General features: G+C 55.1%; 2 protein-coding genes and 1 non-coding gene across 10 annotated transcripts; 1 reads left to right on the top strand and 2 right to left on the bottom strand.

Annotated features, from left to right (window-relative positions):
• Positions 1-790: 790 nt before the first annotated feature.
• On the bottom strand, positions 791-9,002 carry LOC103225480 (aflatoxin B1 aldehyde reductase member 2). Its single transcript, XM_007980267.3, has 7 exons — positions 8,660-9,002; positions 5,267-5,454; positions 4,970-5,074; positions 4,129-4,225; positions 3,818-3,917; positions 2,832-2,961; positions 791-1,211 (listed from the first exon to the last, which is right to left on the bottom strand). Exons 1-7 carry the CDS (start codon positions 8,955-8,957, stop codon positions 1,050-1,052), a joined length of 1,080 nt encoding a protein of 359 aa, XP_007978458.1. The 5' UTR covers positions 8,958-9,002; the 3' UTR covers positions 791-1,049.
• LOC119626546 (U6 spliceosomal RNA) lies at positions 1,902-2,008 on the bottom strand. Its single transcript, XR_005242698.1, has one exon. It is a non-coding gene; the product is annotated as a U6 spliceosomal RNA (small nuclear RNA).
• An 83-nt stretch (positions 9,003-9,085) lies between the features above and the next one.
• SLC66A1 (solute carrier family 66 member 1) lies at positions 9,086-25,640 on the top strand. 8 transcript variants are annotated; one of them, XM_073007761.1, is made up of 11 exons: positions 9,086-9,193; positions 9,590-9,749; positions 14,339-14,580; positions 20,511-20,640; positions 21,364-21,451; positions 21,687-21,812; positions 22,102-22,244; positions 22,388-22,480; positions 22,665-22,736; positions 23,089-23,274; positions 24,914-25,094. In XM_073007761.1, the coding sequence occupies exons 3-11, from the start codon at positions 14,417-14,419 to the stop codon at positions 24,986-24,988; spliced, it is 1,077 nt and encodes a 358-aa protein (XP_072863862.1). In that variant the 5' UTR covers positions 9,086-9,193; positions 9,590-9,749; positions 14,339-14,416; the 3' UTR covers positions 24,989-25,094. The 8 variants fall into 8 exon arrangements, with proteins under 8 accessions (XP_072863862.1, XP_072863864.1, XP_072863863.1 ...); XM_073007763.1 differs by lacking the exon at positions 21,687-21,812 and having other exon boundaries at positions 24,914-25,640; XM_073007762.1 differs by lacking the exon at positions 22,665-22,736.
• Positions 25,641-27,053: the final 1,413 nt, after the last annotated feature.

The following is a 27,053-nucleotide window of genomic DNA, read 5'->3' as shown; positions in this document are numbered from 1 at the left end:
AGATGGGAGGATCCCTTGAGCCCCGGAGGTCAAAATGGCTGTGAGCAGTGATCATGCCACTGTACTCCAGTGCAGGCGACAGAACGACAGCCTGTCTCAAGAACAAATAATAAATATAAATGAAAAAGTAAATTTCCAGGTTGGGCCTCTTGCATCGCTTCAAGAAGCTGTTCCAAGTGCTGCCTGCTGCCCTGCCCATGGCTGGAGGGATTTCACTGCACTGGGAATGCAGCAGGTTCAGCAACCACTGAACGGAGGATTCTTCTTCTCAGCCTTGGTGCCTCCTGTTTGGAGTAGGGGTTTCTAAGGGAAATGAGGACCGTGGCTGCCTATGTCCCCACGCCGAATAGAGGCCCAGAGCCAAGGCTGAGAACCTTACGGGTGAAAAGACAAGAGGCTTTAGGTAAGACAAGAGGAGGCTGAGACTGAGAGCGTTCAAGATGTTCCACAGATCCTGGGAAGCGTTCTGCTTGGTAGTGACTCTAATGGTAGTTTCTTTGCCCCAGTTGTTTCATTCCTAAGAATGTACTGAGGCAATTCTGAATTAGAGAAAACGTACCGCAGGTGTACAACCCTCTTTTCTATCGTGTGTGGAAGAGTGAGAGGCACCTCAGTGTTGAGAGGTCAGGTGAGTATTCAGACCAGGGGAGACCGCAGAGACCCTGGGAGGGCAGTGCGCTTCTGAGGCCCTCCCACTACCTCTGTCCTCTGAAGACTCCAGCCCATGGTTCTGCCCTTTCTCAGTCCCCAGGTAGGATGGGAACAAGGTGTCAGCAGCAGAGAAAACAAGTTTTTGGGGTTCACTCAAGACCTGGGCGACAGCCAGGTCAAATGCCTGCTTTATTCAACAGGGAGTGCTCAAGTGGGACTCACCCCCGCCTTTCACAGTGTAAAGTAAACAGGGAGCGAGGCAGGAAGCTAGAAAAATAATGCATGGATCTAGACAATCCAGAAAGATTCTGCTGAGGCAGCTTAAGGCCAAGACTGGTCAGTGTGAGAGAACAAAAGAGGTGACAGAAGAGCCTTGGGCAGCCTGAGCCACGATGGGCCTAGCGGAAGTAGTTGGGACATTCGTGAGCAACCAAATGCCAGGCTTGATTAAAGGCGTCCACGACAGCCGGCTCCAGGGGCCCTTCCTCCGTTGCTGCCAAGTTCTGCTCCAGCTGCTCCAGGCTGGACATGCCCAGGATGACCGTGTCCCCGTGGGCACCCTGCAAGGGAGACAGCCAGACTTCAACCCTCTTCTGCTACACAGCGACTCCACTCACAGCCCTCCCAGCCACCTCCCTGCTGAGATTTGGGGTCTCTGTTTATATTTCTATCCCGTATGTCCAGAAGGACGTAAGGTGCCTTGGATAGCTGTACCCATGTGACTTGAAACCTGTATCCTTTCCCCTACTGCCACACGACGCTTCCAGACAGACCTACATTCACAGCCCAGTTCTGCCCCCCAGCAGCTGTGTAAAAATAGCTAAGTTGGCTGGGCACAGTGGCTCATGCCTATAATCCCGGCACTTTGGGAGGTCGAGGTGGGAAGAATACTTGAGCCAAAGTGTTCAAGACCAGCCTGGGCAACAGAGAGAGACTCTGTCTCTACAAAACACAACAAAACAAAATGAACCAGTGGTGGTGGTGCATGCCTCGTCCCAGGTACCAGGGAAGCTGAAGCAGAAGGATCACTTGAGCCCAGGAGGTTGTGGCTGCTGCGAGCTATGAGTGTGCCGCTGTTCTACAGCCTGGGTGGCAGAGTGAGACCCTGTCTCAAAAAAATAAAAAAGCAGGCTAAGTTATTAAGCTTGTTTTGACATTCAATCTTTTTTTTTTTTTAAACAAAAACATTTTTCCTTGTGTTTTGTACAAAAAAGGGGGTGGGAGGTGGTGCAGTGCGGTGGTGGCGGCGGAAAAATATGGAACGCTTCACAAATTTGCGTGTCATCCTTGCGCAGGGGCCATGCTAATCTTCTCTGTATCATTCCAATTTTAGTATATGTGCTGTCGACATGGGCACGACATTCAATCTTTTTCTCTGTTTTCAGCATTGGAATGAGAGAAAACTTATGTAAAACACAGCTCCCACATGCTGAACATCTACCGGATACACGCCAGACACTATGCAACATGGAACGCTGAAGCTGGAGGTAAGTTTGTTGCTGTTATTTTCGTTGTTGTTTGCTTGTTTTTTTAGACAGGGTCTTGCTTTGTCACTCAGGCTAAAGTGCAGTGGTGTGATCTCGGCTCACTGCAGTCTTGACCTCCCAGCCTCAAGCCATCTTCCCATCCCAGCCTCCAGAGTAGCTGGGAACACAGGAGCAAGTCATCACACCTGGCTAATGTTTTTGATTTGTTGTAGAGATAGGGTCCCACTTTCTTGCCCAGGCTAGACTCAAATGCCTGAGCTCAAGCAATCCTCCATCTTGGCCTCCCAAAGTGCTGGCCTACAGGTGTGAGCCGCTGCCACCGGTCAGGAAATAAGTTTTAACCAGGAAAACAGGAGGCATCAAGAGAGGGAAACCTAAAGGGTGAGATGGGTGGGCTTTAGTTGAACCTGTGTTAAAATGTCTGCCACTTTAATAGCTGGGTGAACCTCGGGTTTCTCATCTATAACACTGGGATAATCATACTCCATGAAGCCTAAGGAATAAGAAAATCCCTGTAATGAAGCCCTCACTACAAAGCCTCCACTCAGATACCATCAAAGACCAGTGGGAAGAGTGTTTATGAGAACTGGAAGAAAGAGAAATTTCAGAGGAATTGAGAAATCAAATGCTTTGGGCTTCACCTAAAGGTTCCCCTGGAAGGGAAGGAGCTGAGCGCCCAGGGTCGCTGGTTACCTGCAGCTGTGAGTGGTGGTACATCCACCGGAGGGCAGCCGAGGTCATGCTGGGGGCGCTGGCACCATATGTGGCCTGCAGGGCCTTCTCCACCAGGGCAATGGCCTGGAAGTGGTGCTCCTTCCAGAAGCTGTGCAGCGGGGACAGTGGCACAGGGGTCAGTACCATGGGGATCACACTGGGAGCCACAACCAAAGAGCCATCCAGGGCCACTGCCCCACCCCACACCCTGCAGCCCTGAGGGGAGGGTGTCCTCTCTAGTCATAGGTCTCCCATTTTGCTGGGCGTCAGAACCACCCAGGATGCCGGGCCCCTCAACAGAGACCTCAATGAATCTTTATTCCTGAGGACTCAGGAACCTGCTCTGACTTTCCCCTAGGGACACGAAGCCTGCTCAGATGGGGCAGGACTCCCTCCTGGGCCTTTTTTTTTTTTTAACACATGGTCTTACTGTCATCTACACTGGAGTGCAGTGGCATGATCATGGTTCACTGCGGCCTCAACCTCTTAGGCTCAAGTAATCCTCCTGCCCCAGCCTCCTGAGTAGCTGGGGCTACAGGTGTGCACCACCACGCCTGGCTAATTTTTTGCTTTTTTTTTTTTTTTTTTGTAGAGACCATGTTGCCCAGGCTGGTCTTGAACTCATGAGCTCAAGCAATCCTCCCACTTCGGTGTCCCAAAGTGCTGGGATTACGGTGTGAGCCACCATGCCTGACCCATCCTGGGCTCGCTCTTTCCTTCCCAGCAGGTGATTGCTCAGAAAAGAGCGACGACTTCAACACCCCAACATCCAGGGAGCCTCATTTCCTCCCGGAGGTCCCAAGACAACAAGAACACGCACAGAGGGTTTGGGAACTCCTGAAGGATTGCAGGGGAGCAGGTGCGAACAGCAAGGGAAGGGCTTACCTCAGGAGCAGTCCAGGACTTCATTCCACACAGAGCTGACCCCACCCCAGCCATCCTCACCAAGCCCAACCCCAGCTCACCGATTCCTGTAGGTCTCAGCCCAGCTATTCCCAAAGAAGCGGCCCACAGGCTGTTTCCCGTCCTTGTCCTCATACTTGTACTTGCCAGTCAGCAGGCCCCCTGCGGGAAGGCAGCAATCAGCCTCCGGGCCCAGAGTCCCCCAGAAACTGCCACATCCCTCAGGGCTCTGGTCTAGGGGAGGGGCAGGGACCCAGGAGGGCTGAAGGACGCAGCCCAGCCCCTTGCCAAACCCTCCCTGCTTCCCAGGTCCTGGGCTGGGCATCTGTGGGTCGAGAATAGGCTGAGTCAGGGTCAGGAACGCTCCACGTACCAGCCAGAGGGTTGTAGGCATAGAACCTCAGTCCAAAGTGCCTGAGGCAGGGGAGGAGCTCCGTTTCCACCTGCCGGGTGGTGGCGTTGTACATGCCCTGCAGGGAGAGGGACCCCAGGGAGAGGGTGGACATGTCAAGAGAAGGAACTGTTGCCTTCCACTTTTAAAACCCTAAAGCAACACCAGCCCAGGACTTCAGCAATCTTCTAACATGACTACTGTTAGCAGGGGATGGAGGGAGGGTGTTGGGTCCACGGACAGCAAATTGAAGTGGAATGATATCTTTCCACAAACATCTGGTGTATCAACTCCATGCTGGACACTGGTTACAACCACAAGTAGGTGTCACAAAATCCCTGCCTCCAGGAGATGTTTACTCAAGTTTAAAAAAATAGACAGGAAGGCAGTTAATTACAATAAAGTTAGGTTCTACGATCAAACAAGGAGCTGGAAAGTCCTCGCTGAATGTATGAAGATGAGGTTTGGAGACTGGAGACTCCTGTGGGGCTGTCTAGAAAGGCTTCCAGAGGAGGAGACCTCTATGTAAGGCCCGAGTGCTTCTCCCAGGGAGGACGGCAGGGGAAATGTGTTCCAGGTTGAAGTACGAAAGGAGGTGGGGAAGGACGGGTCCAAGGTGCACAGGCCGGCAGGAAGGAAGCAGATGCCCAGTGGCCCGGCTGAGGAGCTTGAATGGCATCCTGAGGGTACCTGGGAGCCATCTGCAGGCTTTCAGCAGGGGGTGGCTGCTATGCAGAGGGCATGGGGGCAGTCGGAGGGGCAAAGACAGCCCAGGATGAGTGGGAGTTCTGGAGACCTTGGCCTCTGCAGCCCTGGCCCTCACCTGGTACACAGTGGGCAGGATCCAACCGTTGCTCTTGCAGAGGGTACAGATCTCGGCCACTTCCCAGGCAGCATAGTTGGAGAGGCCAAGCTCCACGAACTTGCCCTGCAGGGGTGAGGCAGCAGTCAGAACGCAGTGCAGCCCAGACCAGGAAGGGGAGGCCAGGGTGGGACCCCGGGGAATGGGGCTGTTCCCTGCTCTACCCTGGGACCGCCCTGGTGCCTCTGCTCTCATGAGTAGGATCAGGATAAAGAAAGGGGCAGGAGCCCACCTTCGGAGCCCGGAGGGTCCCCTCACCTCCTGGTGCAGCTGGTGGCAGGCGCGCAGTGTCTCTTCCACTGGAGTGCTGTGGTCAGGTGCATGTAGGTAGAAGAGGTCCACTCGGGGACACTGCAGCCGCTTCAGTGATGTCTCCAGCTGGGACCGGAGACTGTCAGGCTTTAGTGATTTTCCATCCCAAGGGTTGGCCTTGGTGGCAATTTTCACTTGGAGAGAGAATGGAATGGTTAAATGACCTACTAAAGCCATTTGCCAACTTGTGTAACCCTAGCTAAATTACTAATGTTCTCTTGGCCTCAATTCTATGATCTGTAAAAATGGGGTGATAATAATCAAACTGTCCTCATTGGGAGGTCCTGGGGATTAAATAATGTCATATATGTGAGTTATCAATGTTCACCTATTAGAATAACTATCATTAGTCACCAACCTACTGGCTGTGCAAGGCCTTGCACTAGAGACTGAGTATGCAGAGATGAACTGAACACAATGGATCTCTGCCCTCCTGGAGCCCTAGAGGATGATGGTACAATATGGTAAGCACAGGAGGGAAAGGCACACCGTGCCAAGGAGCCCACATGAGATGCATGAAGCCAACTTGGAGACTCCAGGGAAGGCTTTCTCTAGGGGATCACCCCCAGAGTCCCAGCCAACAAGGAGGAGCAGGAAGTACATTCCAGAGCATAGGAACCCATGCAAAGTCAAAGAGGCAAAAAAAATAATAATAATAAAAATAAAAAAATAAAATAAAAAACCAGTATGTGAGGCTCCAAACCTTCAAGTCTAAGTTATAAGAGCATAAATTCCAGAGCAAGGAGCAGTGGGACATAGGACAAGACACAGGGACAGACCTGATCCCAAAAGTTATTAAGTACCATCCCGCTGAATCTGAACTTGATCATTCTAGGTTTTGTCAGGGTGTGAACCGGTCACCTGTGTTCACACTTGGCTGCTGTATAGAGAAAGAAGTCAAGGGGGCAGGCCTGGAAGAATTTAGGAAAGCGAAGCAGTCACATGAATGTGGCCTAGTGGTAGAGATCAATTTGCGAGCTTAGAAGGCAAACTAAGCAGAATGTAATTATAATTCTCCCCTCCCCTTTCCGACTCACAGAAGCATGAGCATACATCCAACCACTGTAGAGACACATCGCTATGACAACAGTGTTCTGCATCCAAGCAGCTTGGAAATGAGTTAATTTTGCACTAATCTTTCACCTAGAAAGAACCCCAGCTGTTGGTCCAGGTATGTGGCTCAAATCTGTAAACCTAGTTTGGGAGTACTTTGGGAGGCTAAGTAGGGAGGATCACTTGAGCCCAAGAGTTTGAGATAATCCTGGGCAATGTAGCAAGACCCTCCCTCTATAAAAATAAAAATTAAAAAAGAACCCTAGCTGGGCCAGGAAAGGTAGCTCACGCCTGTAATCCCAGCACTTTGGGAGGCTGAGGTGGGTGGATCACCTGAGGTCAGGAGTTCGAGACCAGCCTGGCCAACATGGTGAAACCCTATCGCTACTAAAAATACAAAAATTAGCCAGGTGTGGTGGCACGTGCCTGTAACCCCTACTTGGGAGGCTGAGGCAGGAGAATCACTTGAACCCGGGAGGCAGAGGTTGTAGTGAGTCCAAATTGTGCCATTGCACTCCAGCCCGGGTGAGAGAGTGAGACTCTGTCTCAAAAAACAAAAAACAAAACAAAACAAAAAAAAGAACTCCAGCTGTCTGGATTGGTGGGTGGACGGATTCTGCACTTTTCGCACTTGGCAAACTCAGCTCAGTAGCTCAGAGGGGTGTCATGAGATCAGCTGGGATATGGAAGAGAAAGTTCCACAGTTCCTCATCCAGATTTTCTCCATTTCCCCACAGCCCTGCAGGCATTCTTGGTATGAACTTTGCCTCAGGCCTGGCTTGAGGACTTTGGTCCAGTGAGCTCCTGGCCTCAAAGATGGAAGCGGGGAAGGGCTGGAGAAGAAAAACCAACTCAGGAACAAAATCTTCATTATTAATAATATGTAACCTGGCTGGGCACGGTGGCTCACACCTATAATCCCAGCACTTTGGGAGGCTGAGGTGGGCAGATCACTTGAGGTCGGGAGTTGGAAACCAACCTGGCCAATATGGTGAAACCCCATCTCTACTAAAAATACAAAAATTAGCTGGGCGTGGTGGCGTGTACCCGTAATCCCAGTTACTTGGGAGGCTAACGCAGAGGTTGCAGTGAGCTGAGATCATGCCATTGCACTCCACCCTGGGTGACAGAGCAAGATTCCATCTCAAATAACAACAACAACAACATGCAGCCAGGTGAACTAGAAAGAGTGTGGGCCTGAGATTCACATTCACCCTCTTCCCCCCACCCCACCTACCACACACTACAACTCTAAGGTGGGCCCAGAGAGAGCCTCTTCTCAGGGGTGGGCAGCAAAAGCCTCAGGATAGTCCAGTGGGTGAAGCATGGTAAGGGTAACAGCCCACGTTCCCTGGGTCCTCACTACGTGCCAGGCACCCTCCCAAGGGCTATCAAGGGCACCAGGTTCATGAGGAACAGTCCCCTCCATCCTCCGCTCAAGCCCCACCTGCCCAGTGGCCTTCCTTTCACACATCACACACATTGCATTTCCAAACCAAGTCTTTGCACAGACTCTGATGCTCCTTTCTCCTGTTCTCCTCCAACCTACCACTGAGCCTTTAAGGCCAAGCTCCATCCAGCATTTGCTGAGCCTTCCCTAGTGTCTCTCCCTGGCCTGCAGCTCTCCAAAGTACTCTCTCTTCTGAGCTCTCCAGCAATCATTATTTCAGTCTTCCCCATCAGACTCTGAACTCCCTGTGGAGGGCTGGAGTTACTTTCTCTCCTATGATCCATGTCAAAGCCTGGCATAGAGTGGAAAGTCCCTAGCCCTCACGCGTCTGCACTCCCAAACACCCCTACTCTCCCAGCCAGCCTGAAGCATCGCCACAGTTCTCCCTGAGACAGGCAGAGGTACTGCCAGCTGAACAGGGCAAAGTCTAGTGGTTAAGAAAAGGCCAGGATGAGAAAAGGCTGCCCAGAGAGTGCATGGGTGATGATGGCAACGAAGGGGTAGAGAAAAGGGGGACAGCCTGGGTAGGGACCGGTTATGCGCACCCGGCAGGCTTGGAGGCGGGGGCATCAATGGAGGTGGGAAGCGACGGGCCAGACCAGGCTAGGGGGAGACTCTCGCGCTGCAACTCCCAGTGGAAGGAGAGTGGGGGAAAGGAGTCAGGGCAAAGCACTGTCCAGTTGTCCTGGGGTTCCCAGAGCTGCGGGGTGGACGTGGGTGGGGCAAGGAACGAAGCCGTCGGTGGTGCCCGCGGCCAGGCCCGAGCGGGGTGGTGCACGGCTGGGGACGGGCTCAGCTCTGCACGATGCATGGGGAGAATCAGGGGCCACTGTTACCTCTGCAGTCACTGCCGCCCAGCCCGAGCCCCAGACCGCCCAGGATGGTCTCGGACTGGCCGTCGCTGTACATGAAGGCCGTGTCCAGTTCGGTGTGGCCGCGCTCCAGAAAGGCGCGCACGGCCGCGGCGCTGGCGGGCGCGTCCATGCGGCGCCCCATCTCCATGGTGCCCAGCACCGTGGCGACCCGCGGTGGCGGTGGCCGGGACATGGCTAGCGCGCGGGCCTCGGGCTGCGGGGAGCGAAGCGCGCAAGGTACGGCGGCGCGGGAGACTACGCGAGACGCGGCGCTCAGCATAGCAGCAGCGCCTGCGCGTTAGGAGCCGGAGGGCCCCGCCCACGTCGGGGCGGAGCGCGGAGGTGGTGGGGGGCGGGGACACCAGGCGCGTCCCCAGGGCACCTCCAGGCCGGGTCCGCCCCACAAGCGGCGTGGGGGCGGGGCCTGCGGTTCCCGGGGCCGGGCGGCGGCGCGCGGTCAGCTGACCCGGCGGGCCCTGACCCAGAAGCTGGGCCCTGGCGGCGGATCTGGACTTGGTGAGCCGGCCCGGGGACAGGTGGCAAACTCCACGGCTGGGGGTCGGGGCTCCTGGGCTTCCCTGCCACGTCCTTCCAGCCCTCTCCTCTGGCCTCTGGACTGTCCGGGCCCCTGCGCCCTCCTTGTGGCGCGACATCCTGGGACGAGGCTCCGGGCCGGGACTGGGTGGCTCTTGGGAATCCGCAGCCCCGTGGCCCCCCCACCTCAAGGGCGACCAGCGCAGCCTCTCGAGCTGGCCTGGCCAGGAGCTGGGGGCCGGGTCCCCTTTCACCTCCTGTCCCGGCTGACCGGCCCCTTGGCATCTGATGGCTGCTTCGTTTTTCCCGGGCCGGCCGGGCGAGGGGCCCTCGCGGCGCTGGCCCCAGCAGCTGTCCTATCATTATCCCTCCAAACAGGCGGCCCGCGCCGGTCTGAGTCACCAGGAGGGAGCTGTGGCTGAGGACGCCGAGGCCTGGAGTGGGTGGTAGCCCCGAGCCGGGACGCTCCTCCCCCCACATTCTCCCCAGGTCTGCAGGGACGAGTACCCACACTGCCTCCTCCCACGCCGTGCTTAGGGTAGGTTTCCAAACGTGTGCATGGAGAGTCTGAGTCTGAAAGTGTGAGAGGTCCTGGGCCGGGGTCACAGGTCATGTCTGATCAAGGCTTACTGAAGGCACCTGTGTGCCTGGACGCTGGAGGGGCTACAGCGAGAACAAATAATAGTCATTTTGGGCTGTTGGTGTTGAGTGCCTGTGCCCGGCACCCTTGTAATCGCTTGGCCTGGATTGTCTCATTTAACTCTGCAGTCAGCCTAGGGGGTGGGTATTGCATTATTCCCCTACTTTTCAGATGAGCACTACAAAGCTAAATCACTTGAGTTCCAGACTGGTAGGCATCGAGCAGGTCTGTTCCGGAGTGCTTTTCTCCTCAACCCTGGACTGTTCGAGCTCACAGCTATCCCCTCTTCCTTTCTTTCTCCTTTCCTTCCTCTTCTGTCTCTTTATCCCCTTTCTCCTTTCCTCGCCCCTATTTCCTGTCTTCTTCACTCTGTCCTTCTCTCTGCCTCTCTCTCTTTCTCTCTCTCAACATTTGCTGAACCTCTAGGTGTGTTTAGACCTGGAGAATAAGAAATGCACAACCCAGAGTCGGGAGAGTATGTTTCAAGGACACTGGTCGCAGAGGACGGTGGTAGCGTTCTTCAGGTGTGTGGAGGAGGGGAGAGGGGAAGGTAGCAGGTGTTATCCAGCCAGCTCTCACGGGACATCTTTGAAAGGGCAATTTAGAAGTGAGTCTTCTTATTTCATGACCAGGCCCTTGAAGGGGAGCGGGACACTTCTAGGGGAAGAGAGCATGTGCAAAAGTCTGGAGACTTGAAATGACTGAAGACGTGGGTCAGGAGGCAGGAGATAAGGTTGGGAGGGCAGTTCTTGGAGTAACTTGAGGCCTAGCCTCAGGTAATTTGGACTTGATTCTGTAGACAAAGGTGGACACATGATCGGCTGTGATCATGTGCCTGAAGCATCCCTGACTCAGCTTGGGATCAGGGAGAAGAGTTTGGGTGTGGCAGGAGATGCCATCTCCAACCCAGCCTTTCTCAAAGTGCACCAGATGGAGCAGAATCGCTGGAGGACTTCTTAAACCCAGAATCTCTAAGCCACAGCCCAGGTGCACTGACTCCAAATTTTGAACATGCACCCTCCAAGGGTGATTCCAGGGTACCCCTTCTGGGGTCCTTGCCATCCTTACAGATGAGGTCAAGCTCCATTGCAACCTTGGGCATCCATTTGTTCAGTGCTGTATGAACGGGAAGTGGGCCCATGCCTGGCTTCTAGGTGACAGGAACTACGCAGGATGGCCCTCAAGAGCAAGGCCCTTCTGTTCGGGGATCAGGTGTGTCTCAAAGTGTCCTGAGTTGCAGATTGCATATGGGTCCTGTCCAAGGTTAGGGGGCCACCCACCCAGTATGCTGGATCCATAAACCACGGTACCTTCCTCAAGACAATTCCCCAACACACACATATTGAGATGTGTCCGTTTCATTTCCTCCCTAACCTGGGGAAAGGGAAGTGAGAGACAGGCTGCAGGCTCCATAAACCAAGGTACCTTCCTCGAGACAACCCCCCGACACACACATACTGAGATGTGTCCATTTCATTTCCTCCCTAACCTGGGGAAAGGGGGAAGTGAGAGCCCCCAAGGTGGTTGAGATGCTGGACTCTCATCCTGAAAACAGTCGCTGCCGTGTGTCGTCAGGCACAGGGGCTGAGAGCTTTATGTGCATTTAGTCAGGACAGCTGCCCCAAGGAGTGAGTGTCATTAGCCCCCTTTTATAGACAGGCTCAGGCAGGTTAACTCACTTCCAAGGCCGCTCAGCCTCACCTGTGAAATGAGCACAGTATACCCGACCTTGCCGGGGAGTGGTGGGGATGGCAGTGGATGAGCTGCAGCCTTGTCTTCAGATTCTGCAAGGGGGTATGGGGTTGTAGCCCAGTTGGGAGTGGTGGCTGAGAACATGAGGACTTGATTTGAAATGCTTTTGGCATTGCAAACGTGTAGTTCTCACCTGGACTATATGGTTTTTTTTGTTTGTGTTTTGTTTTGTTTTTGAGACGGAGTCTCGCTCTGTCGGCCAGGCTGGAGTGCAATGGTGCAATCTTGGCTCACTGCAACTCTGCCTCCTGAGTTCAAGTGATTCTACTGCCTCAGCCTTCCGAGTAGCTGGGATTACAGGCACGCACCACCACGCGCAGCTAATTTTTGTATTTTTGATAGAGATGGGGTTTCACCATGTTGGCCAGGTTGTTCTGCAGCTCCTGAGCTCAAGTGATCCAACTGCCTCGGCCTCCCAAACTGCTGGGATTACAGGTGTGAGCCACTGCGCCCGGCCACACCTGGACTCTATGCTAATTTGGAGTGGCCTTTCAGGGGCTGGAGATGGGGCATCAGGTGAAGGCTTCTAACATCAGCTGTGCTGATGGTCCGCCAGGTGGGCCACGAAGACACAAGGAAGAGGCTTTCAGCCTCCCTGCCTGTGCCAGGCCCTGGAGGTAGTCCAGTGACCCGGGGCGCCCTTACCTTCAGGTCTAGGGCCTCTGCCCATAGCGAGTCACATTAGGGCTGAGGGTCTGTGGCTTCCTGAGAGGAGGTGCTGACTCACTTCCTTTCCCTCCTGGTGCTCCCTGGTCTCTGTCCTCAGCAGTTCCGTGGGACCAGGCAGGGACTAGCTGGGGAGTCCGGGCCTCCTGACACAAGTGGGAATGAAGGCAGCGAGGAAATCCGCCGCCTGCGTGAGGAAATCCCCTCTGAGCACAGGGAGAAGAGGGGAAGCCCACGTTGTGGCTGTGCAGTCTTGCCAGACCACAGAGGCTTCTCTCTCTGTCTCTCTGTGTCTGCTTGCTGGGGAGCCACAGAAGGCTTCTGCTTCGCTGGTGACAGATGCACCTGAGGCGGGTGGTGTGGCAGGTGGCCATGAGCAGGGGTGTCGGTCTGAGTCTTGGGTTTGACTCTGTGGCTTCCTGGCTGGGTGGCCTTGGCACATCACTTCCGCACTCTGGCTCAGGCTCCTTGTGGATATCAGTGGTCCCCACTTCATAGTTGCTGTGAAGATGAAACATGAATGCATGCAGGAGGCTTGGCTCACTGGTCCAAGCTGTGGTGACGATCGCTGATAGAGATGGCCCAGCCGAGCCTCACTTTCCCTCCCTCCTCTAAGGTGTCACGCAGGCAATGACTGCCCTATGCACTGTCCAGGATGCCCGGGTACCAGGAGAGGCCTGCCCTGCCCACCTCTGTGATCAGCCATATTCTGGCTTTGTCAGTGTGACAGTGAGGAGGTGGCTGTGGACTCCCTGCTGGTAGGCGTCCGCCATGCTCTGTGAGCTCCTGGGAGAATACAGGCTGCAGTGTCCCAAACTTGAGTCCTTGTCACTCACGCAAACCCGGGGATCCCTTGCTCCTCTTCTCCACTTGCCTCATCTGTGTGGGGCAACCTGCTTTATGGTTTGTGTGTGTGTGTGTGTGTATGTGTGTTTGTTTTTCTTTTAAGACAGAGTCCGGCTCTGTCGCCCAGGCTGGAGTGCAGTGGCACGATCATGGCTTGCTGTGCAACCTCCACCTCCTGGGCTCAAGCGATTCTTCCACCTTAGCCTCCTGAGTAGCTAGCTGGGACTACAAGCGTGTGCCTCCACACCTGGCTAATTTTTGAATTTTGTTCTAGAGACAGCATTGCCCAGGCTGTTCTCGAACTCCTGGGCTGAAGTGATCTTTCCCGCCTCAGCCTCCTAGAGTGCTGGCGCAGTGCCTAGCCCTTATCTTTTGTTATTGTTGTTTCGACACAGGGTCTTGCTCTGTCATCCAGGTTGGAGTACATTGGTGAGATTGTGGCTCTCTATAGCGTCTACCTCCTAGGCTCAAGTGATCTCCCACCTCAGCCTCATGAGTAGCTAGGACCAGAGGCGCACACCACCTTGTTTGGCTAATTTTTGTATTTTTTTTAAAATTTTTTTTAGAGATAGGGTCTTGCTATGTTGCCCAGGCTGCCAGGCTGGTCTCCGTCTCCTGGACTCAAGCTGTCTTCCCACCTTGGTCTCCCAAAGTGTGGGGATTACAGGCATGAGCCATCGCTCCTGGCTACACCTGCTTTAAATTAGATAAACTTGATGGGCCTGGCCTCAGCAGATCCTTACAGAGTAATTTACAATAATAACAATAAATTAGGACCAACCTAAGCGTTCAAGAGTCATAGGAAAAGATAACATGGAGGGCTCAGTTCATCACACTGTGTATGAACTCATTGAACCCACACAACAACCATATGTGGGAGGAGCGCTGTGAGGACCCCATTTACAGATGAGAGGGCTCAGGCACAGAAAGGCTGAGTCTTTGCCCAAAGTCCAGCATGAATGGGTGGTGAAGCAGGGATTTGAACACACCCGTCCCTTCTGCAGATCCAGCGCGCTGCCTGCACGCGTCTGTAGCTGGCATGTGTTTGCTGTGATCTGTGTACCTGGGGGCTGATCGGGTCCTGGTGGGTAAGGATTATGTCTTTGCCCTTCTCTGGTTCCGGGCGAGGCACCCGATGAAAAGGCTGGGATGAGCTTCATTTGGGATGACCATGAATAGGACCTGGACCTCCCAGTGCTGAAATCCTCTCTTCCTCCCTGTAGAACCCTTGCTGGCCTCGGAACACCAGCACCTTCCCTCCCGTGCAGACCTGCCTGGCCGGGGGCCCCTCCTCCACAGCCATGGTCTGGAAGAAACTGGGCTCCCGCAACTTCTCCAGCTGCCCTAATGGTTCCATCCAGTGGATATGGGATGTGCTGGGTGAATGTGCCCAGGACGGCTGGGATGAGGCCAGTGTGGGCCTGGGCTTGATCTCCATTCTCTGCTTTGCTGCGTCTACCTTCCCGTGAGTAGTGTCTGGGTGGCAGGACCAGGGCAGGGCTATGGGGTTGGGGCAGTGGCTCCAGCTACTGCTCAGAGAGGGCTTGCCTGGTGGGCCACAGGCCTCTCCAAACTGGAGGCTGGGTGTGCTCCCTTGATTTCCTACCCACCCAGGAGGGACCTGCACTGGTCCCTCCCACAGGCCAGACCTTGTGCCGGGCGATGCTGATGCAGAGATCATCACCTTTGCAACAGTTTATTGAGCGCCCACCACATACCTGGCTTGCTTCTAAGCACTTGCCATATTTCTATGTCATTTAATCCTCACAACAACCTTGTGAAATAGGGGCAGTTACCATCCATCTATTTTACAGATGAGGGATCCAAAACCCAGAGAAGTTAAGCCATTTGCTTTAGGTGGCACAGCTGGTCAGAGATGGGGCGGGAGAGTGGGAGGGATGGAACGCGTCAAACACAGCTTCTGTCCTCCAGGCTTTGACAGTCGGGTGGTGGAGATAGCAGCAGTGAACACAACATTGCGTGGCTGCTGCTGTGATCGGGGAGCGAGGACATGAGGCACAGGGGTCAAGAGCATCCTGACCTGGGCGTGTCACCTCACTGCCCTGAGCCTCAGTTTCCTTGCTTGTGTCCTGGAAATATTGTTACCTAACTGAGACAGCTGCTATGAAGATGGCATGTGGGTGTGTAGGGAGAGCTGCCCACTCAGGATCTTCACACAATGTTTGCACAAGCCTGAAAGCTGTCAGTGGTGACACTGCTATTATTACATAAAGCACAGAAAAGGGACACCCACCCTGATCTGCAGAGGCAGAAGAAGATTACAGTCAGGAAGGACCTGGAGTCCAGGCACAGTGGCTCACGCCTGTAATCCCAGCACTTTGGGAGACTGAGGCAGGAGGATCACTTGAGGTTGGAAGTTCAAGACCAGCCTGGCCAACATAGTGAGACCCTATCTCTACCAAAAAAATTAAATTAAATTAAAATTTAAAAAAAGAAGGGAGCTGGAGGTGTTGGCATCTAGGCTAAAAGCCGAGGATAGGACAGCATTGAGGGGTGAGAGCCAGGGGCTGGGCGTGGAAGAGCAGTTCAGGCAGAGGAAGCAACAGATGTACAGAGAAGGGGCGGCCACGTTTATATGGCGGACAGAGTGTGTGGGGGTCAGGGCAGGGAGAGGTGAGGTCACAGGAGTCATCATAGGCCCTATGGCCTAAGGGGCATGCTGTGCTGTTAAGAAATGTGTTCTTGCCGGGCGCGGTGGCTCAAGCCTGTAATCCCAGCACTTTGGGAGGCCGAGACGGGCGGATCACGAGGTCAGGAGATTGAGACCATCCTGGCTAACCTGGTGAAACCCCATCTCTACTAAAAAATACAAAAAACTAGCCGGGCGAGGTGGCGGGCACCTGTAGTCCCAGCTACTCAGGAGGCTAAGGCAGGAGAATAGCGTAAACCCGGGAGGCGGAGCTTGCAGTGAGCTGAGATCTGGCCACTGCACTCCAGTCTGGGCGACAGAGCGAGACTCCGTCTCAAAAAAAAAAAAAAGAAATGTGTTCTTTATCCTGAGGGATAAAGACAAGGGTTTGATCAGGGACTTGACATTGTTTTAACAGCTTTATTGGGAGAGAATTCACATTTCATGCAATTAACCCATTCAATGTACAAGTTATTTTAGTGTAGCCACAGAGTTGTGTAACTGGCACCACAACTAATTTTAGGACATTTTCGTTAGCCCGAATGGAGAGCCATGCCCATCAGCAGTCATTCTTCATTCCTCCCGGACCCTCTCAGTCCCTGCCAGCCACTAGTCTACTTTCTGTCTCTGTTGATTTGCCTCTTCTGGACATTTCATGGTTCATATAAATGGAATCACACAAGACCTTTTGTGATTGGCTTCTTTCACTTAACATAATGTCTTCAAGATTCATCCGTGTCATAGAATGTATCAAAGCAGTACTTCAGTCCTTTTTTTGGCTGATACTGTTTTACTCTGTGTATGCCACATTTTCTTACCCATTCACCCATTGATGGATATTGGGTTGTTTCTACTTTGTAGCTATTACGATTAATGTTGCTATGTGCATTCATGTATTTTTTTTTTTTTTTTTTTTTTTTTTTGGAAATGGAGTTTCCCTCTGTCTCCCAGGCTGGAGTGCAGTGGCCAGATCTCAGCTCACTGCAAGCTCCACCTCCCAGGTTTACACCATTCTCCTGCCTCAGCCTCCCGAGTAGCTGGGACTACAGGTGCCCACCACCACGCCTGGCCAGTTTTTTGTATTTTTTTAGTAGAGACGGGGTTTCACCATGTTAGCCAGGATGGTCTCAATCTCCTGACCTCATGATCCGCCCGTCTCGGCCTCCCCATGATTTTCTTTTTGTCGGGTGCAGTGGCTCACGCCTATAATCCTAGCACTTCGGGAGGCCAAGGTGGGCAGATTGCCTGAGGTCAGGAGTTCAAGACCAGCCTGGCCAAGATGGTGAAACCCCGTCTCTACTAAAAATACAAAATTAGCCGGATGTGGTGGCGCGTGCCTGTGCTCCCAGCTACTCGGGAGGCTGAGGCGGGGGAATTGCTTGAGCTCACCAGGCGGAGGCTGCAATGAGCCAAAATCACACTACCGTGAAAAAATGGAATTTTTCTTTTTTTTTTTTTTGGTAGAGACAAGGTCTCACTGTGTTGTCCAGGCTGGTCTCAAACTCCTAGCTTTAAGCTATCCTCCTGTCTCGGCCTCCAAAGTGTTGGGGTTAAAGGCATGAGCCATCGTGCCCAGCATCTCTTGTTCTAAGAGTTTTATAGATGTAACTCTTACATTTAGGTGTTTGATCCATTTTGTGTTATATTTTGTAAATGATGTGAAGTAGGAGTCCAGTCTCCTTTTTTTTTTTTTTTTTTTTTTTTTGAGACAGAGTCTTGCTCTGTTGTTCAGGCTGGAGTGCAGTGGTGCAGTCTTGGCTCACTGCAACCTCCGCCTCTTGGGCTCAAGTGATTCTCCTACCTCAGCCTCCTGAGTAGCTGAGATTACAAGCATGTGCCACCATGCCTGGCAAATTATTGCATTTTTAGTAAAGATGGGGTTTCACCATGTTGGCTAGGCTGGTCTCGAACTCCTGACTAGTGGTCTACTTGCCTCATCCTCCAAAAGTGCTGGAATTACAGGCATGAGCCACCGCACATGTGGATATCCAGTTGTCCCAGCGCCAGGTGTTGAAAAGACTGTCCTTCCCCATTGATTTCTCCGGGCACCCTCTCAGAGGCTTGACATTTTTACTGAGTTACCTTGTTCCAGGTGCCATGCTGGATGTGGTACAGGTAAGCCAAACAGACGTTGTCCTTGCCTTTGGAGAGCTTCCATTCTGGTACCCTTGAAAAGATAATCTGTGAGTGATGGGGAGGAAGGAGCAGAGTGACAGAGAGAGAGTGGAGGCAGGGAGGCCGCCTTGGAGGCTGTGGAAGCCTTCAGAAAGCATCAATGGTGAGGGGATTGGAGAGGCCCTTACCAGGCAGTCTGGACACGTGTAGGTGACTGATGGGGCCAAGGGTGGGAGGCTCCCTGTCCAGGGGTGAGAGCTTCCTCAGGACTCTCCGAGGAGCTGGCTGAGGCTCCCCCTTTCTGCCTGGGCTGGTTGATTAACCACGGAGGGGATTGGAGGCCTGGGAGAGAGCCCTAAGTGATGGAGGGAGGGTGGCTGCGCCCCTGGTCTTCCCTAGGACTCCATCTCTCCTGAGTGGGACAGAATCACTTTCCTGCAATTGATGAAGGCAAATTGAGTCATAGCCTCTTAGGAGGAGCTTTACTGTAAGGGCCATGGGATAAACCTCGGTTCAGGGCCTTCTCAGTGCTGGGCCTATGCTCACCACTCCCCCTGTCCTCAGGAAATTTAAGTGAATCTGGGAGGGACGGGGATGTCAAGTGTTACAAAGGAGGAAGGAGAAGATGCCAGTGGAGCTCGTGTCAGGGGAGGCCCAGAGGAGGAACCGACATTTCCTGAGATGGGAAAGGTGACTCCGAGGCCTCTGGGCCTGAGGAGGGGTGGGCGGGACATATGAGACCAGAGCTGGGAGGAAAACAGCCATCCTGGGGCGACGAGCCTGGGGCCTTGCAAGGGCCCCCTCTCAGAATGGGGGTCCTTGTCGAAGAGCACTGGAAGACTCTGACAGTTTTTGGTGACACTGGGATTTTAGTTTTTTTATTTGTTATTAAAGACATTTTTTTTTTTCTGAGACAAGGTCTCACTTCCAGGCTGAGGTGCAGTGGTGCAGTCCTAGCTCACTGCTGCCTCAACCTCTTGGGCTCAAGTGATCCTCCCACCTCAGTCTCCTGAGTAGCTGGGACCACAGGTCCCCACTCCACACTTGGCTAATTTTTTTTTTTTTGGTAGAGGCGGGGTCTTGCTGTGTTGCCCAGGCTGGTCTGGAACTTCTAGGCTCAAGTGATTCTCTTTCCTCAGCCTCCTGAAGTGCTGGGATTATAGGTGTGAGCTACCACGCCCAGCCTCCAAAGTGTTGGGATTATAGGCATGAGCCACTGCTCCTGGCTGAGATGGGGGTTTTAGAAAGATTTCTGAAAGAGAGGATTCATCTGAAATGAGGGAGGCTTGTTAGGAGGCTGAGGGAGGCGGATGGAAGGACTGGCTGTGGGAAGAACCCAGCCAGTGCCCGTTTCTTAGTTTCTGGCTTGGATCATGGATGGGATGAGCTGCCATTTAGTTAGTTTCTTTGTTTCTTTGTATTTTCTTTTTTGAGACAGGGTCTTACTGTGTTGCCCAGGCTGAAAGGCAGTAGTGTGATCTCAGCTTACTGCAACCTCCACCTCCTGGGTTCAAGCAATTCTCATCCCTTAGCTTCCTGAATAGCTGCGATTACAGGTGTGCACCACCATGCCTAGCTGATTTTTTTATTTTTGGTAGAGATTCACCAAGTTGGCCGGGCTGGTCTCAAACTTCTGTCCTCAAGTGATTCACCTGCCTCGACCTCCCAAGGTGTTGGGATTGCAGGTGTGAGCCACCATGTCTGGCCACCATTTAGTTTCTTTCTGTCTGTCTGTTTTCCTTCATGCATGCAGGTGGTTAAAAAGAAGCTGGAACGGTAAATGGCAATATGTATAATGGTTAAGGGCAAGACCGGAGGCTCAGGTAGGGGTTGAATCCGAGCCGTATGGCACAGCTTCCTCCAGGCCCAGTGAGGAGGTCATCGTGGTAGACTGGACAGCACAGGTGTCTTGAGGACAGAATGAGTCAACACACATACAGAGGGGTCAGAACTGCCCTGGGCCTCAGTGTCACTGCCAGGTTTGGCTTCGTACCTGCACCTGACCAGAAGTCCTAAGAGGGTCCCAGCACCGGGGACCTTTGGGAAAACAGCCAGGGGACCAAAAGTCCACCACCTTGATAGTGGAGCTCCAGGCACCTCAGCCCTGCCCTTCTCTGTTGCCCTTTAAAGAGAACCGGGCCGGGGTTCTGCCTGTCTTGGCTGCAGCTGCTCCTAGAGACCCGGTGTGCCCAGGCCTTCGGCCCGTGTGTCCCTTCCCCAGCACCGTTCTTGTTGCAGTGCCCCTCCCTGCATCCATAGGAGAAAGGATCCAGGGTTCTATGCAGCGGTTCTCAGGGCCCAACACAAAACTTCAGGACCCCACATAGGCCCCAGATCCCCACTGGAGACCCCAGGGTGTGGTGGAGGAGAATCTGAGTAAGGCTGGGGCTTTCCCTGGAGAGAGGCATAGCCCTAGAGCCCTCGGCTTAGAAGGGATTCCCCGGGAGACTCCTCCAAAGAGCTGAGAAGGCTCCTGAGGATCCTGCCCATGGGGAGGGTGGGCCCCCAGGCCATCTCCTCTCCGTTACCGCCGCACTCCCCCGTGGTCATCTCTGGGCGGTGTCCCCTGTAAGGCAGCATTCCCTGTAAGATGGCCCAAACATGCGTCCCCTGCTCTTCCTCTTCCACAGCCAGTTCATCAAAGCCTACAAGACGGGCAACATGGACCAGGCGCTGTCCCTGTGGTTCCTCCTGGGCTGGATCGGCGGAGACTCCTGCAACCTCATCGGCTCCTTCCTTGCTGACCAGCTGCCCCTGCAGGTGGGCCGGTACCCGGGCAGGGTGGCGCTAACCCTAACCCTGCCTCACCCTGCAGGGTTGCCTGAGGAGATGCCAGGCGCTTTGGCCCGCCTGGTCTCCAGAACCCTGACCCGTCGTTGCATCTTGTGAGGGCCCATCCTTCTGTCTGCCGAACTGTGGCTGTGGGCAGGCCACTGCTCTTCTCTGGGCCCCAGTATTCCCATCTGCAATGAGAGCATGTCTGACAGGAAGGTTTCCGCTCTTCCGCCTCCAGGGTGCTGGAATGCTGGCGAAGCTTCCAGAGGGTGGGCCCTCGAGGAGGAAAGGCGTTTTTCTGTGGGAGGCCCGGGTGCCATCCCGCTCCTGGGCAGGCAGAGCTGGGGCTCCCCATCAGGAAGGCATTGTCTTCCCATGTGGGACCAGAAGGTTCTGACTGCCCCGGCGTCAGGTGAAACCAGAGCCATCTCTTCACTGCGGAGTCCCGCTTTGTCCTGACTGCTGGCACTGACCATCAGCTCACTGGCACTTCCTGGGCTAGATCCTTTCCTGGGTCTTTTGCCCACCTGTTCTGTCATTGCCAGGTGGGAACTGTGAGCTCTTCCTTGCCAGATAAGGAAACAGAAGCTCAGAGAGGCGAAGTGACTCGGTCAGGGTCACCCAGCTGGGATATGACAGAGCGCTGCCGGGGCGCGGTCCCAGATCCCGGCACCGCGCCAACCCCCGGGCCCCCTGCGTCTCTTACAGTCCTACACAGCTGTGTATTATGTCATGGCAGACCTGGTGATGCTGACGCTGTACTTTTACTACAAGTTCAGGAAACTCCCCTCTCCATGTGAGTATGGGGACCACTCTCCGTCAGATGCTCTACCAGCAGCGGGGGGCCGTGGGCGACGGGGGTGCCTGGAGTGTGGGAGGAAGCGGGTTTCCCATGGCTGGGTGATAACCCGAACCTCGGAAAGGCTTCCCCGGGCCTTATCTAAGAGCCTGAGCCTTAATCGGCCAAGATAGAGACTTGAGGGCAGTGAGCGTATCCTGGCCCAAACCACAGGCCGGTTCCTCTCACCCAGGGGCCCGTTCGGCAGGCACAGCTCCAGCTCCTCCTCTGTGTCCAGCCCTGGGCTTGGAGCTGGGGAAACGAGGACAAGTCACACAGGCTGCCTCTGCCCCAGCCTTCAGGAGGAGCAGGAGACAAGGTCAGCTTGAGGCCATACGGACATGGGGAGGGACCTGGGAAGGATTGTTTTTCTTCAGCATTTCTGCTTCGTATAACCCCTCCTGACCTCCCTGCCCTCAGCGTTTCACCTTTATAACTCTAGGAGAAGGGTACTGTTGTACCCATTCAACAGATGAAGAATTAAAGCTGAGAGAGGTTAGGTCACTTGCCCAAGGTCACACAGCCCCTGAGGGGCAAGGCCAGGACTCAGCCTCCCCCCGCTGCCACTCAGCCATCTAACCTCAGCCTCCCTCCTGCCTCATGTGCAGTGTCTGCCCCCATCAACTCCATGCTGCTGTTCCTCATGGGGACGGCATGCGCCACACCGCTGCTGAGCGCTGCTGGGCCCGTGGCTGCCCCGAGGGAAGGCTTCCGGGGACGGGCGCTCCTGTCTGTGGAGCCGGGCAGCAAGGTGAGCCATGGGTGTGGCGGTAGAAGGGATGGAGGCTGGCTCGTCCCCAGGGCTCTCCCCTGCATAGCCTCGTGGGCGCTCAGTGGGGAGGGGGATCACCTCTGGCACCTATGAGGTACCAAGTGCCCCCTTCTGCCCCACAGCCCTTCACCCGGCAGGAAATCATCGGCTTCGTCATCGGCTCCGTCTCCAGTGTGTTGTACCTGCTCTCCCGGCTGCCTCAGATCCGCACCAACGTGAGCCTCCAGCAGGGGCTGGGTGGGGCCAAGTAGAGGAGAGCCGGCCTGGCCACCCGGGCCCTCTGGGCTAAGGAGTAGCGCGGCATAGGAGCCTTGGTTCAGAAAGTCTGGGCTGCTCCCACTGTTGGCTTGGGCAAGTTAATCCAGTCTCTGAGCTTCCGTTTCTGCTTCTGGAAAACAGGCGCGATGTGGCCTGCCAGCCAGGCTGCAAGAGACCCATGTGTGTCTTGGAGGAGTAGGAGTTCAGGGGAAGGTGAGGGGCTGAGCTTGGAGGCCTGAGGGGAGAGGAGAAGCTGGGGAGTCGGGAAGGGGAGGCTTGCTGGGCAGCTAGAGCCTGTGTAGGGTGGAACGCAGGGTGGCATGGGGCCGGCAGGCCTGGCACAGCCACGGTCTCCTGTGGACCCGGGCAGGGGCCTGGGAGGGCTTGTCTGTGGGTGAGAGGAGGCTCTTCTGTGTGTCGAGCCCATGTCAGATGCTGGGCACCCAGGGAGAGAGGAGCTCAGGGCAGGTGCACTGTGGTGGGGCAGGTGGACCTGTGGACAGTGACAATCCAGAGTGACAGGAGGCCTGTTGGAGATCTCTGACCCAAACTCCTTCTGCCTCAGTTCCTCCGGAAGTCCACCCAGGGGATCTCCTACTCGCTGTTCGCGCTGGTGATGCTGGGGAACACGCTGTATGGGCTGAGCGTGCTGCTCAAAAACCCCGAGGAGGGTCAGAGCGAGGGCAGCTACTTGCTGCACCACCTCCCCTGGCTTGTGGGCAGCCTGGGCGTGCTGCTGCTCGACACCATCGTATCCTTCAGGGCGTGTGGGGCTGGTGGTGGGGGTGTGGGCAAGGAAGCCCCTGCCTGCGCACAGCTTCAGCACTCATCCGTCTCTCCCTCCATCCGTCCGTCCCTCCCTCCATCCGTCCGTCCCTCCCTCCATCCGTCCGTCCCTCCCTCCATCCATCTGTCCCTCCCTTCATCTGTCCCTCCCTCCATCCATCTGTCCCTCCCTTCATCCATCCGTCCCTCGCTTCATCCATCCGTCCCTCCCTCCATCCGTCCGTCCCTCCCTTCATCCATCTGTCCCTCCCTCCCTTCATCCATCCATCCCTCCCTCCATCCGTCCATCCCTCCCTCCATCCGTCCGTCCCTCCCTCCATCCGTCCGTCCCTCCCTCCATCCGTCCGTCCCTCCCTCCATCCGTCTGTCCTTCATCCATCCGTCCCTCCCTTCATCCGTCCGTCCCTCCCTCCATCCGTCTGTCCCTCCCTTCATCCATCCGTCCCTCCCTTCATCCGTCCCTCCCTCCATCCGTCTGTCCCTCTCTTCATCCGTCTCTCCCTCTCCATCCATCTCTCCCTCCCTCCATCCATCCGTCCCTCCCTTCATCCGTCTGTCCCTCCCTTCATCCGTCCATCCCTCCCTTCATCCGTCCAGCCATCCCTCTCTCCCTCCATCCGTTCACCCAGTTGTGCACACCTGCGTGCTGGGCACCCAGCTGGACCCTGGAGCCATGAGTGAGCAAGAAGAGCCATGAGTGCCTTTGAAGCTTACAGTTCGGGGGAGGGAGGGAGGACACAACGTTATCACCAAAGAATTAAGTGGCACCAGGTACTGCAGAGAAAAACAAAAGCATCTAGCCAGGGGCCATCCAGGGGCTGTCCTGGTTAAAGTGGCAGCAGAGGCCCCTGTAAGTCTCACTGAACCTGTGACCTGACAGAGAAGGAGAAGTTAGTCAGGCGAAGGCAGGAGAGGAATGTTCCAGGCTGTGCGAATGAGAGCTGGAGTGTGGAGACACACATGAGTTGGTCGGACAAACCTGGGTTCAAATCCTGGCTCCTCCCCTGCTTCCCAGCTGTGTGATGCAGGGCACACGGTCAACCTCTCTGTGCTGCTGTCTTCACCTCAGTTGACAGCTGCTGTCTCGTCCGGACATTGTGTAAGACGAGGTAGCTGGAAACAGAACCCCGTGATCAATGAGGGCTTAGCACGTGTTTGCTGAATGGCTGGACAGAGCGTTATCTGGGTCTCATTTGGGAGAAAGTAAACATGGCCTTGGTTTTAATATTTGCTGAGTCCCTGCTGGGTGCAGGGAGAAGTGAAAGTTTAGGCTCTTGTGCCCCCAAAACGGCCCAGCCACCTGGCAAGCTCCAGGATGTCACAGGGTGAGAGGAAGAGAAGATCCTGGGCCAGAGTCAAGGGAGGGAGAAGTCACTGCTGGGCTTGGAGACAAATGGAGCTTGGCTAGGGCTTGAGCAGCCGGACAGGCATTCCGAATGGAGGGCACAGCTAAGGTACAGGCCAGGAGGTGATGGCTGGCCCTTCCCAGCTGCAGCGTGGGGGTGGGAGGGAGGGGAGAGGGAGGCAGCTCCCAGGAGTGGAAGGCCCCCAGGGGCGGGTCTAACCCAGTCTGCTCAGCTTGGCCTTAACCGTGGCACCCCCAGATCTCCATCCAGTTCTTGGTGTACAGGCGCAGCGCTGCCGCCTCGGAGCTTGAGCCCCTCCTCCTCCCCAGCTGACCGAGGCCGGCTGAGCGCAGGAGGACGGGGACCACCGGATGCCACACCAGGCAGGGGGAGGTGTGGGCAGTGATGGTGCTGCAGCTCTGCATCAGTGTGTGGGCGGCCTCTGGATCCCCCATGGACCGAACCGTCCCCTCTGGGAACACACCTTCAGGTAGACCCTGAAGCCTCGAGGCCAGGGCTGAAGCAGAGACCCCAGGGCCTCTCAGGAGACAGGCTGCCCCTCCTACCACCTACCTCATTCTGCCTACTCACCCCAGGGGCCACAGCTGCAGCCTGCGGGACTCAGGACTGTCCTGTCAACTCCAGACAACTGAGTAAACGGGCTGGGTGTGGTGTCTCACACCTGTCATCCCAGAACTTTGGGAGGCGGAAGCGGGTGGATCACTTGACGTCTGGAGTTCGAGACCAGCCTGGCTAACATGGTGAAACCCCGTCTCTACCAAAAATACAAAAATTAGCCAGGCGTGGTGGCAGACACCTGTAGTCCCAGCTACTTGGGAGGCTGAGGCAGGAGAATTGTTTGAACCCAGGAGACAGAGGTTGCAGTGAGCTGAGATCGTGCCACTGAACTCCAGCCTGGGTGACAGAGTGAGACTCCATCTCAAAAAATAAAAAAGACAACCGAGGAAATGGTACCTCCCCGCGAGACCTGCTTCTGTTGCTCCTTCCCCAAGGTGCTGAGGGATCGGGGCTGCTTTGGGAACCAGTGGTGGATGTGGATGGGGATCCAGGATAAGCCAAGCAGAGGGGACCACATCTGCCTATAGCCCTGGCCCAGCCTCCTGGGGCCTCTGGTTTCTTTAGCCTGTTTGTCTGTGCCCTCTTCTGACAGGCCCCACACCTCACTGTGGGGACGCAGCAGGGAGAGAGACTCCCCATGGGGAGCCTGCCCCTCGGTGCGCAGGAAGAAGCAGAGTGGTGAAGGTTCTGTCGGATCTGGGTTGTGCGTTGCAGCTCCTCGGTGCCTAGCTTATCTCATCTGTGAAATGGACAGTACTACCACTTCCTATGTCCCTTCAAGGATTACATAAGATGCTGACATGATGGAGTTTAGCCCCAAACCTGGCGCATAGTAAGGGCTCAATAAAGGTTAGTTTTGAGGACTTTTAGTTGGAGAAGAGGAGCAACCAGATCTCCTTGGAGATCAGGGAGAGCCTCCTGGAGAAGGTGACAGGTCAGAAGGATGAGCGGGAGATATCAAGGGGAAAGATAGGATTGAAGGCAGGAGGAAGAAGTGGCGGGTACAGAAGCAAGGTGGGAGGGTGGAGAGGAAGGCAGGGCTGAGCCCTGAGTGCTTCCTGGACCCCCAAACTCAGTGTTTTCCAGACCCTGTTTTTTTATTTTTAAAAATTTTTTAGCCCAGGCTGGAGTGCAGCGGTGCGATCATAGCTCACTGCAGCCTTGAACTCCTGGGTTCCAGGAATCCTCCCGCTCAGCCTCCCGAGGAGCTGGGACTACAGATGCTCGCCACCACGCCTGGCTCCAGACCCTGTCTGATTCCACTTTGCTGGGGGTCATGACCCCTCAGGTGCTTGGAGCACAGAGGCGCCAGCTACCCACCTTGCCGGCCTGATCTCACCCGACACACCCAAACCTAGCTCTGGAAAACCAGAACTAGGGACTTGGGGCATCTGGTGGGGTAGTCTTGGGGACAGAAGCTGCGTCTCCAGAGTGAGCCTTGCCTTTAGAATCTCGCTTCCCAGCCCCGGAGAAGGGAGATAGCGCCGTGCCATTCTGGCGCTGCAGGTGCTTGGTGAGTGTAGCCCTCCGCTCGGCCTTTGCCGTGTCAGACACCTGGGCTGTGGTGAACCAGCTTCAAGACCCTGCCTTCCAGGAGAAGAGACGATTACCATGACCAGAGGGCAGAAAGATCAGGAAATGAGCAGATGAGACCCGCCCTAGGAGGGTCAATCAGGGAAGACTTCTCAGAGGAGTGGCCTTTGAGCTGGATCTTGAAGGCAGAGGGGAGGGCAATTCAGGAAAAGGGAGGGGCAGGTACAGAGGCCTGGAGCTGGGTGTCTGGGCTGCTTCCAAGGCGGGGCTGCTTCCAAGGAGCCTG

Source organism: Chlorocebus sabaeus, chromosome 20 (genome assembly GCF_047675955.1).
Source record: "Chlorocebus sabaeus isolate Y175 chromosome 20, mChlSab1.0.hap1, whole genome shotgun sequence".
Taxonomy (NCBI): domain Eukaryota; kingdom Metazoa; phylum Chordata; class Mammalia; order Primates; family Cercopithecidae; genus Chlorocebus; species Chlorocebus sabaeus.
Note: the sequence above shows the minus strand (reverse complement) of the source record. Positions and strands in the feature narration are given on the sequence as shown.

What these genes read in the sequence shown, in the direction of transcription:
- SLC66A1 (XM_073007761.1), top strand. Translation starts at nt 14,417, where the DNA reads ATGGTCTGGAAGAAACTGGGCTCCCGCAACTTCTCCAGCTGCCCTAAT. An exon ending in TTTGCTGCGTCTACCTTCCC is followed by an intron (nt 14,581 to 20,510) that starts GTGAGTAGTGTC and finishes CCTCTTCCACAG; the next exon opens with CCAGTTCATCAAAGCCTACA. An exon ending in CAGGAAACTCCCCTCTCCAT is followed by an intron (nt 21,452 to 21,686) that starts GTGAGTATGGGG and finishes CCTCTCACCCAG; the next exon opens with GGGCCCGTTCGGCAGGCACA.
- LOC103225480 (XM_007980267.3), bottom strand. Translation starts at nt 8,957, where the DNA reads ATGCTGAGCGCCGCGTCTCGCGTAGTCTCCCGCGCCGCCGTACCTTGC. An exon ending in GCCACCAGCTGCACCAGGAG is followed by an intron (nt 5,075 to 5,266) that starts GTGAGGGGACCC and finishes TCACCCCTGCAG; the next exon opens with GGCAAGTTCGTGGAGCTTGG. An exon ending in GCTGAGACCTACAGGAATCG is followed by an intron (nt 2,962 to 3,817) that starts GTGAGCTGGGGT and finishes CCCGCTGCACAG; the next exon opens with CTTCTGGAAGGAGCACCACT.